This window comes from Amphimedon queenslandica, unplaced genomic scaffold (genome assembly GCF_000090795.2).
Source record: "Amphimedon queenslandica unplaced genomic scaffold, v1.1 AMPQUscaffold_13203, whole genome shotgun sequence".
Taxonomy (NCBI): domain Eukaryota; kingdom Metazoa; phylum Porifera; class Demospongiae; order Haplosclerida; family Niphatidae; genus Amphimedon; species Amphimedon queenslandica.
This window is the reverse complement of record NW_003546561.1, coordinates 45,716-57,528: the sequence shown is the minus strand read 5'-3', so window position 1 is coordinate 57,528 and position 11,813 is coordinate 45,716. Positions and strand designations below refer to the sequence as shown.

Sequence of the window (11,813 nt, the reverse complement as noted above, 5' to 3'; positions counted from 1 at the left end):
TGACAAGGTGAGAATTCTCCATTTTTATTACATTTGCATATACATGTACTTAAGTTGCATAGAAAGTNTGAGCTGACTCCGATCAAAATTGGATTTTTTACGAATTTTAAAAGTTTCTCAAAAATTCGAATGCTAATTCCCATACATAATAAGGCTTACACTGAGCTTTTTATTTATACATAAAATTATTTTTTAATTTATACTCTGTTCTATCATAGTGACTGAGTGGATCCCATAGTACTAGTAAGAATGGGAACATTAAGGTCCAATGAGTAGTCATATTCTAACAGCAACCACCACAAGTAGTACACACACACACACTAACAGCAGAAACACACTAACAGTGTTACAATAGAGAATATGAGTACTTGGTATTAGTACTACTAGAGTACTGTAGTGAGGGAATTCATGGGAATATTATCAAATTAAGATGAGCAATGGGGCAGATGTGGGTACATAGTATGTTCCAAGCATACAACTCAACTTCATATCATGTATAGAGAGAGGGGGAGGGAGGGAGGGAGAGAGAGAACAAGACTTACTTTAGTCTGTATATCAAACATCTTGCTGGTATCATTTGAATTGTTGGGCTTCCTTAATTCAGACCATAAAGTGGAGTTTAGGTTGTTACTAATCTGAAGTAAAAGAGAAGAAGTAAAAGAGAGAGAGAATTTGAATTAAAAGAATAAATGAAGAGACAAAAGAAAGACAAAATGTCAGAGAGAGAATGAGGTGGTAATTATAAAAGACAAAAGATGAATAATGTACACCTTACTCATAACTAATAATGCTGAATATGATACTGTCTTACCATGTTAGTGTAAGTAAAAGTGAAGAGGACACTTGAACACAAAAGAATGACAATTGAGACAAGAATTGCAATAACAGTATACTAGAGAAAAAAATAAACATAAATAATATTATTACGTGACATAATGTCACATGCATCACAAACAAAAATAAACAACAATTTATTATAAACTGACTATTACTAATCTTTTTGAGCTATCGTTACGAACACTTAAGCATCCATAGATTCCTAATGGTACCGTCACTATAGCAACTGACACAAAGACGATCCCTGGTATAAGAGCATAAGGGCCACCTTCTCCTAGTGAGCTGCTCGGCTCCTCTGAGGCTAGTATTAGGAGGATACCAGAAGCTGCTGTTGCAATAAATGTTACCTTTTAAAATAGTAAGGTACAATAATGATTGGCTATTGTGGGTTACTTACAACACATGATAGGCTTATGAAGCAGTGAAGTAGGTTAGAGCAAAAGGAAAACATGTCTTCTCTTTCCTTCTTGCCACAAACAAGTGGAGAAGAGCTGTTTTATGTGCCGACTGCTCAGTTTTATTCTTGGCACAGTTGTGTTCGAATTGTGTTGGTCACGAAAATCCTGTGTGAAAAGGGTTAAAACATCTTAATAAACCACGCCTACATTCCGTACAAATTAAAATAATTTATCTGCGGTTCTTTTAGCTGCAAGCATAGCAAGTTGTTTGTTGGTGTTTTACTTTTACACTAAAAAAAGGAGGTGAAACATGCAGAGTTTGGTTTTATTTGCCTCAGTACTGGTAAGAATATAATAATAATAATTATTATTATTATGATTTGAACAGGTTGCTATGTTTGGTATTACTTTTGCCCAAAACAGCAACTATACAGAGGAATATAACTGGAATGGCACACTAAGTGTTCCTATGGATGGCAGACAGGCCATTGAAAGTAATCATAGCATGTCCTGTGGTTTATTATAACACCAGGCCACTGAGACCACCAAAACCCAGACTAAACCCAGCCTTTTTGCTTGCTTTAATCATTATATGTTTTAATTTTATGATCACATATTGTGTAAATTGGTTCATTTCTAATAATGCATTGTGTAGGTGGTAGAATTTATGTTCAGCTTCCAAACAGCTCCACTCCAATTGATATCAGGATACTTGAGAATGTTAGTGTGACTCTGGATTGTGGCCATTTGGTAACGCCAAGTTTTGAAAGACGCAATTTGAATGCAGTGTGGAAGTTGAGAAGAAGGAGCTTTGATGGTGATCTAGAATCTAATCCTCTTGTTTTCATACCAGGAACTCGAAAGTAAGTGTGATATTTTTAATTGCATCTATATATCAATTGTTTCTGTAGTAATGGGATTGAAATGTTTGGAAATAATGGCGAGTTTTTACGTGTTGCTAATCCAACACTAGCTTCAAGAATTGAACCATCAAATGTTGGAGAATTCATTTGTGAATACAATGATCACAATATTTATAAAGTTGATATTAATATCATAGGTATATCAGATATCAGATCTATATTTATGTTGTAGTATAAATTATGATATTTTTAGGTTTCTCACCAGTAATCAATCGTGCTGGAATGCTTCCTTCAAATTCAATAAGAATAGGAACCAATATTTGCATTGACCCACAATCACCAGTACCTGTGGTCAGGGTGGTATGTGCTCAGATTGGAAGCATTAATCCTGAGCCAGTTTCATTTTACACATTTAATAATCAACCAATAAATCATGCTTATTTTTTCATAAGCCAATTTAGTATTGAAACTGGATTAAACAATATAATACATGTCTTTCCTGGACTATTACTGGAGTATAATATGCAAGGTTCACTAAACTGTGTCCTTCAAAATCGTTTTGGAAATGATTCTGAAACAACAAAGATATTGTACAGTAAGTTGGTATTGCTTTTGGCTATGTGTACAATAATAATTTTCTGTAACTTGAATTTCCAGGTCTGCCAAATGTAATAACTGTCCAAAGAAGTGATGGTACTATTGTTCCTCCTTGCCCACACAGTGATAATGATCTATTTGTTTCATGTGGTGACTCTGCACCAGGCAGTGCTGTTGCATGGTATATTAATGGAGTACTTCAGAGTGGTAATACTGGGTCTAGACAGAGAGCCACTGTCTCTGGTAATTACACTTGTGTCATATCTAATGTCTGTGGATCTGTCAGTAATACTACTTTTATCAAAGGTTAACAAATTTAATTTTAATAATTATTGTGAATATTATATGAGTATTATCATTACTTGTATGCAAAAAATACTTGCATTAAATTTAGTGTTGCATCTTCTTTATGAATTGCCCATCTAATTCTATATTTTACAGATGCTCCAACTATTGCACCTGGGACTGGTATTATTACTAATCCTGGTAATACCCCAGTCCCTGCTGGCACTAGGACCTGTGTCTCAAGAACTGGCGTGGGAGCTAGAGTCATTCTTGTCTGCAACCTATCATTCAACAATGAGTCAGTGTCTGATGTCACTTTCTCTTGGTCCACTCCTGGAGGAGGCAGTCAAAGTGGTTCTATCATTGCAGCTAGTTCTATTGGAGATTATACTTGCACTGCTAGTAATCAGTGTGGAAGTAGTCAAGCAACAACTGAAGTTGTTGGTAAGGAAAGGAGAAGTGATTATGATCCAAGACCTTTTTATCTCTTATTTTCAGGTCGTATAGAGCTGATAAAAGAAACAGGGACTGGTATTGATCAAATAGTTAACATTGGCTCAAGGCTCTGTCTCAATTCAGGCAATCCAGTCACAGTCAACTGCAATGCTGACTTTGGTACTAATGTAACTAGAACATGGTCTAGAAACAACAGTGTCATAAGTGGTGTCACTGGTAGCAGTTATAATGCTATGCTTAGTGATGTAGGAAGTACAATCACTTGTGCAGTTATGAATCCTTGTGGAATGGGCTCGGCAGCTACACAAGTTATTAGTGAGTTCTAAATTAAGATAAATGATTATAGCATCTGTCATAACTGATGTTCATCTTATGCAGGTCAGGTTCCTGTGACCATTAATGGGAGTATTTCAGCTCTGAATATATCAGACGATGGATGCAATCGACCTGGTATAACCAATACCACTGCTGACCTTTGCCCTTTTGATGGAGAGATAGTTGTAATTTCTTGTTCTTCAAATGAAGGATACACTATCAGTGGACCTGGTGGAAGTTCAACAGATACGCCTCTTGTTATATGGGGCTTTGCTCTATCAGACTCAGGAATATACATCTGTAGATCTCATAACATTGATTGTGGGGCAGCAGAGGATTCTATACTTGTCAGTGCATCAGGTAAGTCAACAAATATTAAAGTTTAATTCCGATCCATTATTCACTATCAGGCGTCCCTCCTTTGATCAGAGCTAATCCTCCTGGCACCCCAACTTTAATTCTACCTCCAAAAAGAAGAATTACTGGAGTTAATATTGGTGTCAATGTTTGTTTGTTAGGCCATCAGTTTGTTTCTATTGATTGTTGGACTCAGAGTGGTACTTGGCCTATTACATTTACATGGACTGCTGCCTCTACTGGTGATAGGGTAATACAGTATGGAATGTTTTTGCGGGTATCTGCTAATGACACTGATGTGTATACTTGCAGTGCTTCGAATGCATTTGGTACTTCTACTGCCAGCTCGAGAGTCAAAGGTAAAAAGAGCTCAATTATTTTTTGTTTTTACTGTTAAGAAATGACTTAGATACACTATTATATATAATCAAGAGTAATTGTGCACTTTCTTCCTCACATGATCAATTTATATACATATATATGTATAATATATAAATGTTACAATCCTCTTTCAGGTCATTTGAATGTCTCTCTGGTTGGAGTCAGTCCTCAAGGTAATAGATGCAATCAACTTAGGAGAAGACCTCATGATGTGGACTATTGTGCATTTGTTGGAGATAATCTCACTCTTTCCTGCAGAGTGAATGACCCACAAGCTACTACGACCATAATGTACAATAGGGGAGGCTCTGTTAGAGGCAGTGATATTTCAATATCTCCTGTTTCTTCTTTCGCCGAGGGAACTTACCTATGCAATGCAACCAATGACTGTGGAAATAGTTCTGATATTTTAAACCTCAGAGTTTATGGTAAGGAGATTTAATTTCTGCATGCTTCAAAATTTTCGTAAAACTTAGCCTAATTAGTATAATCAAGAGTACATATGTACTCTTGATATAATCAATGGTAAATACTGTTGTAATTTGAATTCTCAATACAGATCCTGCAAGAATTGATCGTCAGCAGTCCCTACCAACTCCTGGCCCTAATGAAGTGGTCATTGGTGCTGGTAGATCTGAAGAGCCAAATAATGTCACTTTTGGTAGAAGTGTCAAATTGTTCTGTCCATTCACTGGAATAGGCCAAGCTGATGCAACATGGCTGAGAGTACAGCCTGATGGATTTACTGCTGAAATTAATACCAGTCTAGCAGTCTTCTCTATGAACAATACAGGGAATATGTCAGTATTGACCATTTCTCCTTTTACTGAAGAATTTGAAGGGACTTATCGCTGCATTACAACTAACATTGCAGGCGATGATGCAGGAGATGTTGTACTTCAAAGTAAGTGCATTAATTACCTTGATTGGTATTTTATTTATTACTCTTTTTAGCAACTATAGAAGTCATTCCTGAGTGGGTAACAAGTCCTTGGAGTGAGGTAATTACATGATGATCTTAAAGTTCAATGCATGAAAATTAAAATTGCATTTACTAATAGTCATTAAGAAAATTATTAAGTGTAATGGCAGTTTCTAACAGACCACAGCGGCTGCAATGTTTCCCCACCCCCTACCCCAACGACCTTTTTAAAGTACTGTCTGATGGATCGGTCTATGTTGCAAAGTACAGCACTAAGATGGAGTACACCTTAACTAACCTGAGTTATTAAGGCGTTTTATTAATAGTGTTCCAGTACTTGCAGAGGTGGTATTAGGAAAAACTTTTTTTAAAACAAAAACTTTACAAGTCATATATTATAGGCCAAAATAACTTTAGTGTAACAGATTTCCAATTTTAGTACCAAGTCCTTGTAATTTAACTGTTGCGTGTTGAATTCATGTTAGATTCACAAGAAAATTTTGCCCCTCGACAAAATAAAAGTTTATTTTTCATTTATAGTGCAACAAGATTTGCAATGGAGGTTATCGTACCAGGAACATCACCTGTGTGTCTTCTGTGACCAATATGACCATTGATGACCGGTTCTGTACAGCTGGAACCGAACCAAGAACCATTGAACAATGCAACATACACCTGTGTCCTTATCAATACGTGGTGGATAGGTGGAGCCCAGTCAGTTAATAAATAGTTAATAATAGTTATTAAGTTGTTTTATTAACAGTGTTCCAGTACTTGCATGGGTGGTTTGAGGAATCGAACAGTCAGGTGCTATAATGTGATGACTCAGCAGTTTATTGATGACAGTCTTTGTATGGACGAGGGATTGACCCGACCCAATACTACCCATGCCTGTGGAGTGGGAGACTGCCCTCCTTTATACTCATGGCTTGTGTCTCATTACGGACCAGTGAGTACATGTACATGCAATTCTCTCCTAGTCATTACAGAGACTTTGACCAGATATTGGAGAAACTTTAAAAATTTGTAAAAGATCCAATTTTGATTCGAATCAGCTCAAACTTTTTATGCAACATAAGTACATGTATATGTATCAGGAAGTGCAATAAAAATTCAGAATTTTATCTTTTTCATTTTGGGCAAAATTTTGGAGCATTTTGTAAAAGGCAATTTTGCTCAGAAGCATAACATTGGTAATGTCATATTGTTATTATTATTATTATTATTGTTGTTGTTGTTGTTGTTTATCTACAGTGCAGTGTTACTTGTGGAAGAGGTACTCAATCTAGGACAGTAACATGTCATAATGTCATCTCTGAGTTAACAGCACCTGATTCATTCTGTTCCAACAGATCCAAGCCTCCAGTCACAAGAGAGTGTGATACAGGATCACCTTGTCCTAATGGTAACTGGCATACTGACAGCTGGAAATACTAGCAAGAATTATGTTTGGCAATTTGTTAAAAATTTTGTGATTTTATATTAACAATTTAGAGAGCCACTTGTATTTAGTATGCTCAGAATAGTATTATATTAGTAGTATTATGAAGCATAGTATTCTTTGCAACTGCCAATTTACCAATGTTAATTCTCTGCTAATATTTCCAGCTGTATTGTATTTATTTATTTATTTGTTTGTTTCTTTTTTTAGCTGATTGTACTGGTGAGAGTTTCTTATGTGCAGCTGTACCCAGTTCAATGTGTTCAGTAGCAGCTGTTCGTAATGCCTGCTGTATCTCCTGTAATCCTACTACTGGCTAGACTATTAACAATATTAGCTAATGATTATTATGAACTGAATCAACTGATGCATTCTGTCTTGTCATTTTTGTGTTTTTTTGTCTAAAATAAATTAATTTTAAATGAAAAAAGGCGGGAAAGTTAGTTAACTAATAATAAAGGATATGCTTGTACTTTGCACTATAACCATGTACAGTTCTTCAAAACTGGCTCCAATGATTTTACTCTTTTTATTTGCTTTCCTTTATGTTGCAGGTTGTGTGAGTGATGCATACAAAGCCTGCAAGCATATTGCTGGAACTCACTCATGCTCCTTTGGCTACATGAGGATAATTATTACTGATGCATGTATTGCTAAACAATAAATTTTTGTTGCCAGTGAAATTAAATTTTGTCAACTTTAAAAACTATGCTTACAAGTAAGTAGCAAATTAATATGCAGTGAGATCTGTGAGCTGCAAGCTGAGCACTGGATTTGTTGCAACTTATAGAAAGTGGAGGTGTGCTTTGGGGGCGTGGTATGTGAACGGGTTAAAAATTGACTTTACTTCAAATTACTTGTTGGCTTGTTTCTCAAAATGCCTGGCAAGAAGTTCAAGGAGCCTAACTCTAAAGCAGTGGCCGCTAAAGAGAGGAAGTCAGCGGCTAAGAGAGAAGAAGACGAAAGAAAAAGACAAGAAGAGGAAGACCAGTACTGGAGGGACGATGATAAACATGTAGCGAGGAAACAAGACAGAAAGGTAGAGAGTAGATTCATAATGTGCCCATTCGCTTTTTATTGTGATCAGTAATAAGTAATCAGTAATTTTGTTTTATAAAAAGTGTCTAATAAGTATGAATGTAGTTTTTGGTTGTTTTTTTACTTTGTTCTTGCCCTATATCAAAATTGAAATTTAAAAGCTGTTGGCCCAACCAAAATTTAATATTATTTTATAACTATATACATGTATATTTTATATTTATTCCTATATTTTTATCATAGGCTGATAGAGAGAGAAAGCGTCAAGATCAGCTTGACAAGAAACTCGAAGCAAAGAAACTTCTAGAAGCCGAAGAACAGGGCTTGAAAGGGAAAGCCTCTTCACGTCCTCCTCCAAAAGTAACAAGAGCACAGATCGCCGAATCACAGGCCTCTAGCGGAGCCACACCCCTCCCAAAATCAGTAGTGGAAGTAGACCCATTGATAGAGAACCCTAATCATTTAATGCAACAGAGATCTCTAGAGGGCCATCACGACGCAGCGACTGTCGATGAAGCAATTGCTGTACTTAAAGTTGGTGGACTTGACCAGGGACTTGATAGACATCCAGAGAGAAGAATGAAAGCTTCTTACGCTGCATTTGAGGAGAGAGAGATAGCCAGACTGAAAACTGAGAATCCTAACCTGAGGCTGTCTCAAGTGAAGCAGTTGGTGAGGAAGGAGTGGATGAAGTCGCCTGAAAACCCTATGAATCAACCACACAGTTCCTTCAATGAGAAATCATGATGGCCGATCCGATACTGTGTATAATATATGTACATGCATATAGTGCAGAAAACTATTTTCTATAAAATGAGAGAAATATGATTTTAACATAATTAATTTAATTATAATAATTTAAATGCTATTCTCTCACTCTTATTATTATTGGTAGTTTGGTATTACTGTTCTCTTATTTTTATTTCAGTTGATAATTATGAATAGAATGGATAATACTATATTCTTCTTCATCGTCATACAATGTGCCAAACATTAACTACAAACTACATGTTTTGGCCCATTTTTCGTTCACAAAATTTGTCAAAATCAACATCACACACACCACATCTCAGCAATAATAGCACAGCATAAAGGAAATAATAATAATTTTGGTTTTTTATCAAATTATGTTTTAAGTTCAATTGAGTGCAACTAGTAAGTGTCAACCAGTGACCTATAATCATGATAATTGATGATAATACAAACCACAAATTGTTGATACAAACCTTGTTACTATGTTCTTGCTAAAGTCTTGAGTTGAAATGTCAGACCAGGAAGTGAAAGTCATGCTGTAGACTGTATTTGGAGTCATTAAGAATCCATTATCACTATAGACAATAAGAATAGAACACTTTCAATACTTGCAGTATTGAGTATACATGTGTATTAAATATTGAGAATAATCTCACCTGAAATATCCTTCCAAAGCTCCACTGTCCAACATCACATAAACTGCAGTTGCATCAGATTGAAGACTAAACTAAAAACAGTCAAAAATTAAAGTTATATTTCAGCAATAATTAGTGATAATATCATAATAGAGACTTACCGATACTTCATTTGATGATATTGACGTCACATTACTGACTATTATTTTAGCTGAAGGAAGATTTATTTTTGTAAAGTTTCCAGGAAAGAAATGAGTAGAAGAAAGGATTGTATTCGAACCATCTACATGTATATACATATTGCATTAATACAAAATTATTCTTTTTTAATATTTTAAGTAGAAAGTACTAAGTAGTGCTTTGTGCTTTACCTTCAGTTATCCAAATATGTAGATAAGCATCATTTACTGTCAGGCTTCCTTGAAATATATCACTAATCTTGTATTCAGCTACTTGTGTTCCTGTAAATCCTTCAGATTGTAAATTTGGCATACTCTTCTGAGATACTGTTTTACCCTATACATCATACCCAATCAATAGCACATAGCTATTGAGTATAGTACTGTCTTACATCCCAAGATATGATGTCAACTGAAAGTGAATACTTAGCAGTCATCTGTGGATCATCGACAGTGACATAAACTGCAATAGAGCCATTCAATTGATACGCAGTGACAGAGACATCAGAATAAATCTATAGTACATTAACAGACACAAAATATTTTTAAAATCAATGTTTGTATATACCGTATAGCAGGTAAATTTGGAGGGCTAAATTTTAGCGAATTGCTAAATTTTGGTGATTGGCAGATTTTAATTTGGCAAATTTGTGGCCATGTGCCATTGAGCATGCGTATAATGACTCAAAATGGCTGGTTTTTATTTTGGTGAATGGCTATCAAAATGCCAAATTCACCAAACTTAATCCTCTCCGAAATTTCCCACTATAAGGTAAGCACTTACCCTCCTCATTGCATAATGCAGTAACTTCCATCTTCCAGCATATTCAACAGAGGACCAGGTCTGGGCCTGCCAGATATCGTTCTATTACAATAAATTAAAATAAATTCAACCATCATAATATAATGACTGATACTCACTAGTTGCCAGTACAGTGTACCACGAGTGTATGCCCCAGCTTCACTCAGTAACCTGTGATAATGCTCAGCCTCTGATCCTATGCATATAACTTGAACAACTTGAGATAAGTAGATGAAGTCTTTAAACTGTTGAACTGAATCAGTACTATAATATAAAATAAAAAGATGGAATTTTTCATGCATTATGAACAAGTGCATAAATTTAAGTTTATTATAGAGTATAATATTTACTGTGAGAATAAAAAAATTTAAGCTCAAATTGTTTAAAACTTTATTCCACGAAATGTGCAAGCTATAATAGTATTTCAGTCTCACTTGTTTGGTAGATGAAAAAATTTAGCCATCATGTTCTGCATTTGCTTATTACCGTCAGGATGATGCTGTCTATGGCTAGTAAAGAATGGTGAGTCATTGCTCCAATCCTGCAATAACATTCAATAGAGTATAAATATGTTATTTTACATATTGCATCATAGTGTCTCTAGCTTACGTCGGGTTTTGAAATCGTTGAGAGCGAGTAAAATGAAGGATAGCTCTGAAAACCAAACTCGCTCGCAAATCGAGGCCGAGGGAAAGTTGAAACGTCATTACAAGTACTAAAATAGTCGTACCTGCAAAATTACATTTCATTATTAGTAATTGTAGTATGGTTGTATTGACCTGTGTATGTCACCAACAGTTGTGTTCTGTGAGTCTCCCCATCGCTGTACATATATGCCCATCACTGGATCATCTACTTTAGCTCCATTTGAGGGACTAGCTGGCCAATAGCTCCTTGTGGTGTCCTAAAGTCAGAGAAATACAAGTAGGTTTTAAAACTAGAAATTGGCCAAAATCTGACAAAATCCCTGTGCTATAGCCCATTTGTTTTTTTTTTATAATAATAATAATAAAATGAATTTGAAATAGGATCAGAAATCAGTAGTAATGAGTTTATAAGTGAAATTAGTAATAATAATAATAATAATAATAATAATAATAGCACATGGTTTTTTCCAAAAAATGGCTCTGAAATCACTCCAAATTTTTATTACATTTTCTGATACATATTGATGTCCTTATGCTGTGTAGAAAGTTTGAGCTAATTCTGGCTTAAATTTTTCAAGTTACGGCCATTTTAACAAAATGCCAAAAATCTGAAAAATTCACTGTACTATTATAGCCCATGGTTTTTTCAAAAAATGGCTCCGAAATCACCTCAAATTTTTATTACATTTTCTTATACATATTGATGTCCTTATGCTGTGTAAAAAGTTTGAGCTGATTCTGGCGTCAATTTTTCAAGTTATAGCCATTTTAATAAAACACTAAAAATCTGAAAAATGCCCAAGGCTATAGCCCATGGTTTTTTTGAAAAAATGGCTCTGAAATCACTTCAAATTTTTATTACATTTTCTGATACATATTGATGTTCTTATGCTGTGTAAAAAGTTTG

General features: G+C 35.2%; 5 protein-coding genes across 5 annotated transcripts in view; 3 read left to right on the top strand and 2 right to left on the bottom strand.

Moving 5' to 3' along the window:
* Nucleotides 1-1,390, bottom strand: part of LOC109584504 (tetraspanin-3-like) — a 3,597-nt gene extending 2,207 nt beyond the window's left edge. Inside the window, exons 1-4 of the mRNA XM_020000268.1 lie at nt 1,235-1,390; nt 987-1,184; nt 812-892; nt 543-635 (exon numbers count right to left, since the gene is read on the bottom strand). Of these exons, the coding sequence (XP_019855827.1) occupies nt 543-635; nt 812-892; nt 987-1,184; nt 1,235-1,288 (426 nt within the window). The 5' untranslated portion in view covers nt 1,289-1,390. The remainder of the gene's footprint in view (nt 1-542; nt 636-811; nt 893-986; nt 1,185-1,234) is intronic.
* Nucleotides 1,391-1,877: 487 nt separating this feature from the next.
* On the top strand, nt 1,878-7,183 carry LOC105313849 (hemicentin-2-like). The gene is made up of 15 exons (XM_020000265.1): nt 1,878-2,098; nt 2,147-2,295; nt 2,352-2,693; nt 2,756-3,001; nt 3,137-3,424; nt 3,479-3,751; nt 3,815-4,111; nt 4,162-4,467; nt 4,624-4,917; nt 5,049-5,393; nt 5,444-5,490; nt 5,952-6,125; nt 6,175-6,360; nt 6,666-6,816; nt 7,063-7,183. The coding sequence occupies exons 1-15, from the start codon at nt 1,878-1,880 to the stop codon at nt 7,170-7,172; spliced, it is 3,429 nt and encodes a 1,142-aa protein (XP_019855824.1). The 3' UTR covers nt 7,173-7,183.
* Nucleotides 7,184-7,658: 475 nt separating this feature from the next.
* Nucleotides 7,659-8,741, top strand: LOC100640589 (coiled-coil domain-containing protein 124-like). Its single transcript, XM_020000287.1, has 3 exons — nt 7,659-7,689; nt 7,722-7,891; nt 8,134-8,741. The coding sequence occupies exons 2-3, from the start codon at nt 7,730-7,732 to the stop codon at nt 8,635-8,637; spliced, it is 666 nt and encodes a 221-aa protein (XP_019855846.1). The 5' UTR covers nt 7,659-7,689; nt 7,722-7,729; the 3' UTR covers nt 8,638-8,741.
* A 186-nt stretch (nt 8,742-8,927) lies between these two features.
* LOC100640461 (beta-mannosidase-like) lies at nt 8,928-11,159 on the bottom strand. Its single transcript, XM_020000286.1, has 11 exons — nt 11,039-11,159; nt 10,869-10,989; nt 10,694-10,800; nt 10,379-10,523; nt 10,242-10,322; nt 9,850-9,972; nt 9,650-9,794; nt 9,440-9,561; nt 9,300-9,370; nt 9,117-9,218; nt 8,928-9,064 (listed from the first exon to the last, which is right to left on the bottom strand). The coding sequence occupies exons 1-11, from the start codon at nt 11,098-11,100 to the stop codon at nt 9,043-9,045; spliced, it is 1,101 nt and encodes a 366-aa protein (XP_019855845.1). The 5' UTR covers nt 11,101-11,159; the 3' UTR covers nt 8,928-9,042.
* Nucleotides 11,160-11,305: 146 nt separating this feature from the next.
* Nucleotides 11,306-11,813, top strand: part of LOC100640335 (beta-mannosidase-like) — a 7,281-nt gene continuing 6,773 nt past the window's right edge. The window contains exon 1 of the mRNA XM_020000264.1: nt 11,306-11,309. Within this exon, the coding sequence (XP_019855823.1) occupies nt 11,306-11,309 (4 nt within the window). The remainder of the gene's footprint in view (nt 11,310-11,813) is intronic.

Coding starts and splice junctions, on each gene's coding strand:
- LOC100640589 (XM_020000287.1), top strand. CDS start 7,730: ATGCCTGGCAAGAAGTTCAAGGAGCCTAACTCTAAAGCAGTGGCCGCT. Junction 7,892..8,133: donor CGAGGAAACAAGACAGAAAG/GTAGAGAGTAGA, acceptor TTTTTATCATAG/GCTGATAGAGAGAGAAAGCG.
- LOC105313849 (XM_020000265.1), top strand. CDS start 1,878: ATGCATTGTGTAGGTGGTAGAATTTATGTTCAGCTTCCAAACAGCTCC. Junction 2,296..2,351: donor AGTTGATATTAATATCATAG/GTATATCAGATA, acceptor TGATATTTTTAG/GTTTCTCACCAGTAATCAAT. Junction 3,752..3,814: donor GGCAGCTACACAAGTTATTA/GTGAGTTCTAAA, acceptor CATCTTATGCAG/GTCAGGTTCCTGTGACCATT.
- LOC100640461 (XM_020000286.1), bottom strand. CDS start 11,100: ATGGGCATATATGTACAGCGATGGGGAGACTCACAGAACACAACTGTT. Junction 10,801..10,868: donor CAACGATTTCAAAACCCGAC/GTAAGCTAGAGA, acceptor ATGTTATTGCAG/GATTGGAGCAATGACTCACC. Junction 10,524..10,693: donor TTTTTTCATCTACCAAACAA/GTGAGACTGAAA, acceptor TTTATATTATAG/TACTGATTCAGTTCAACAGT.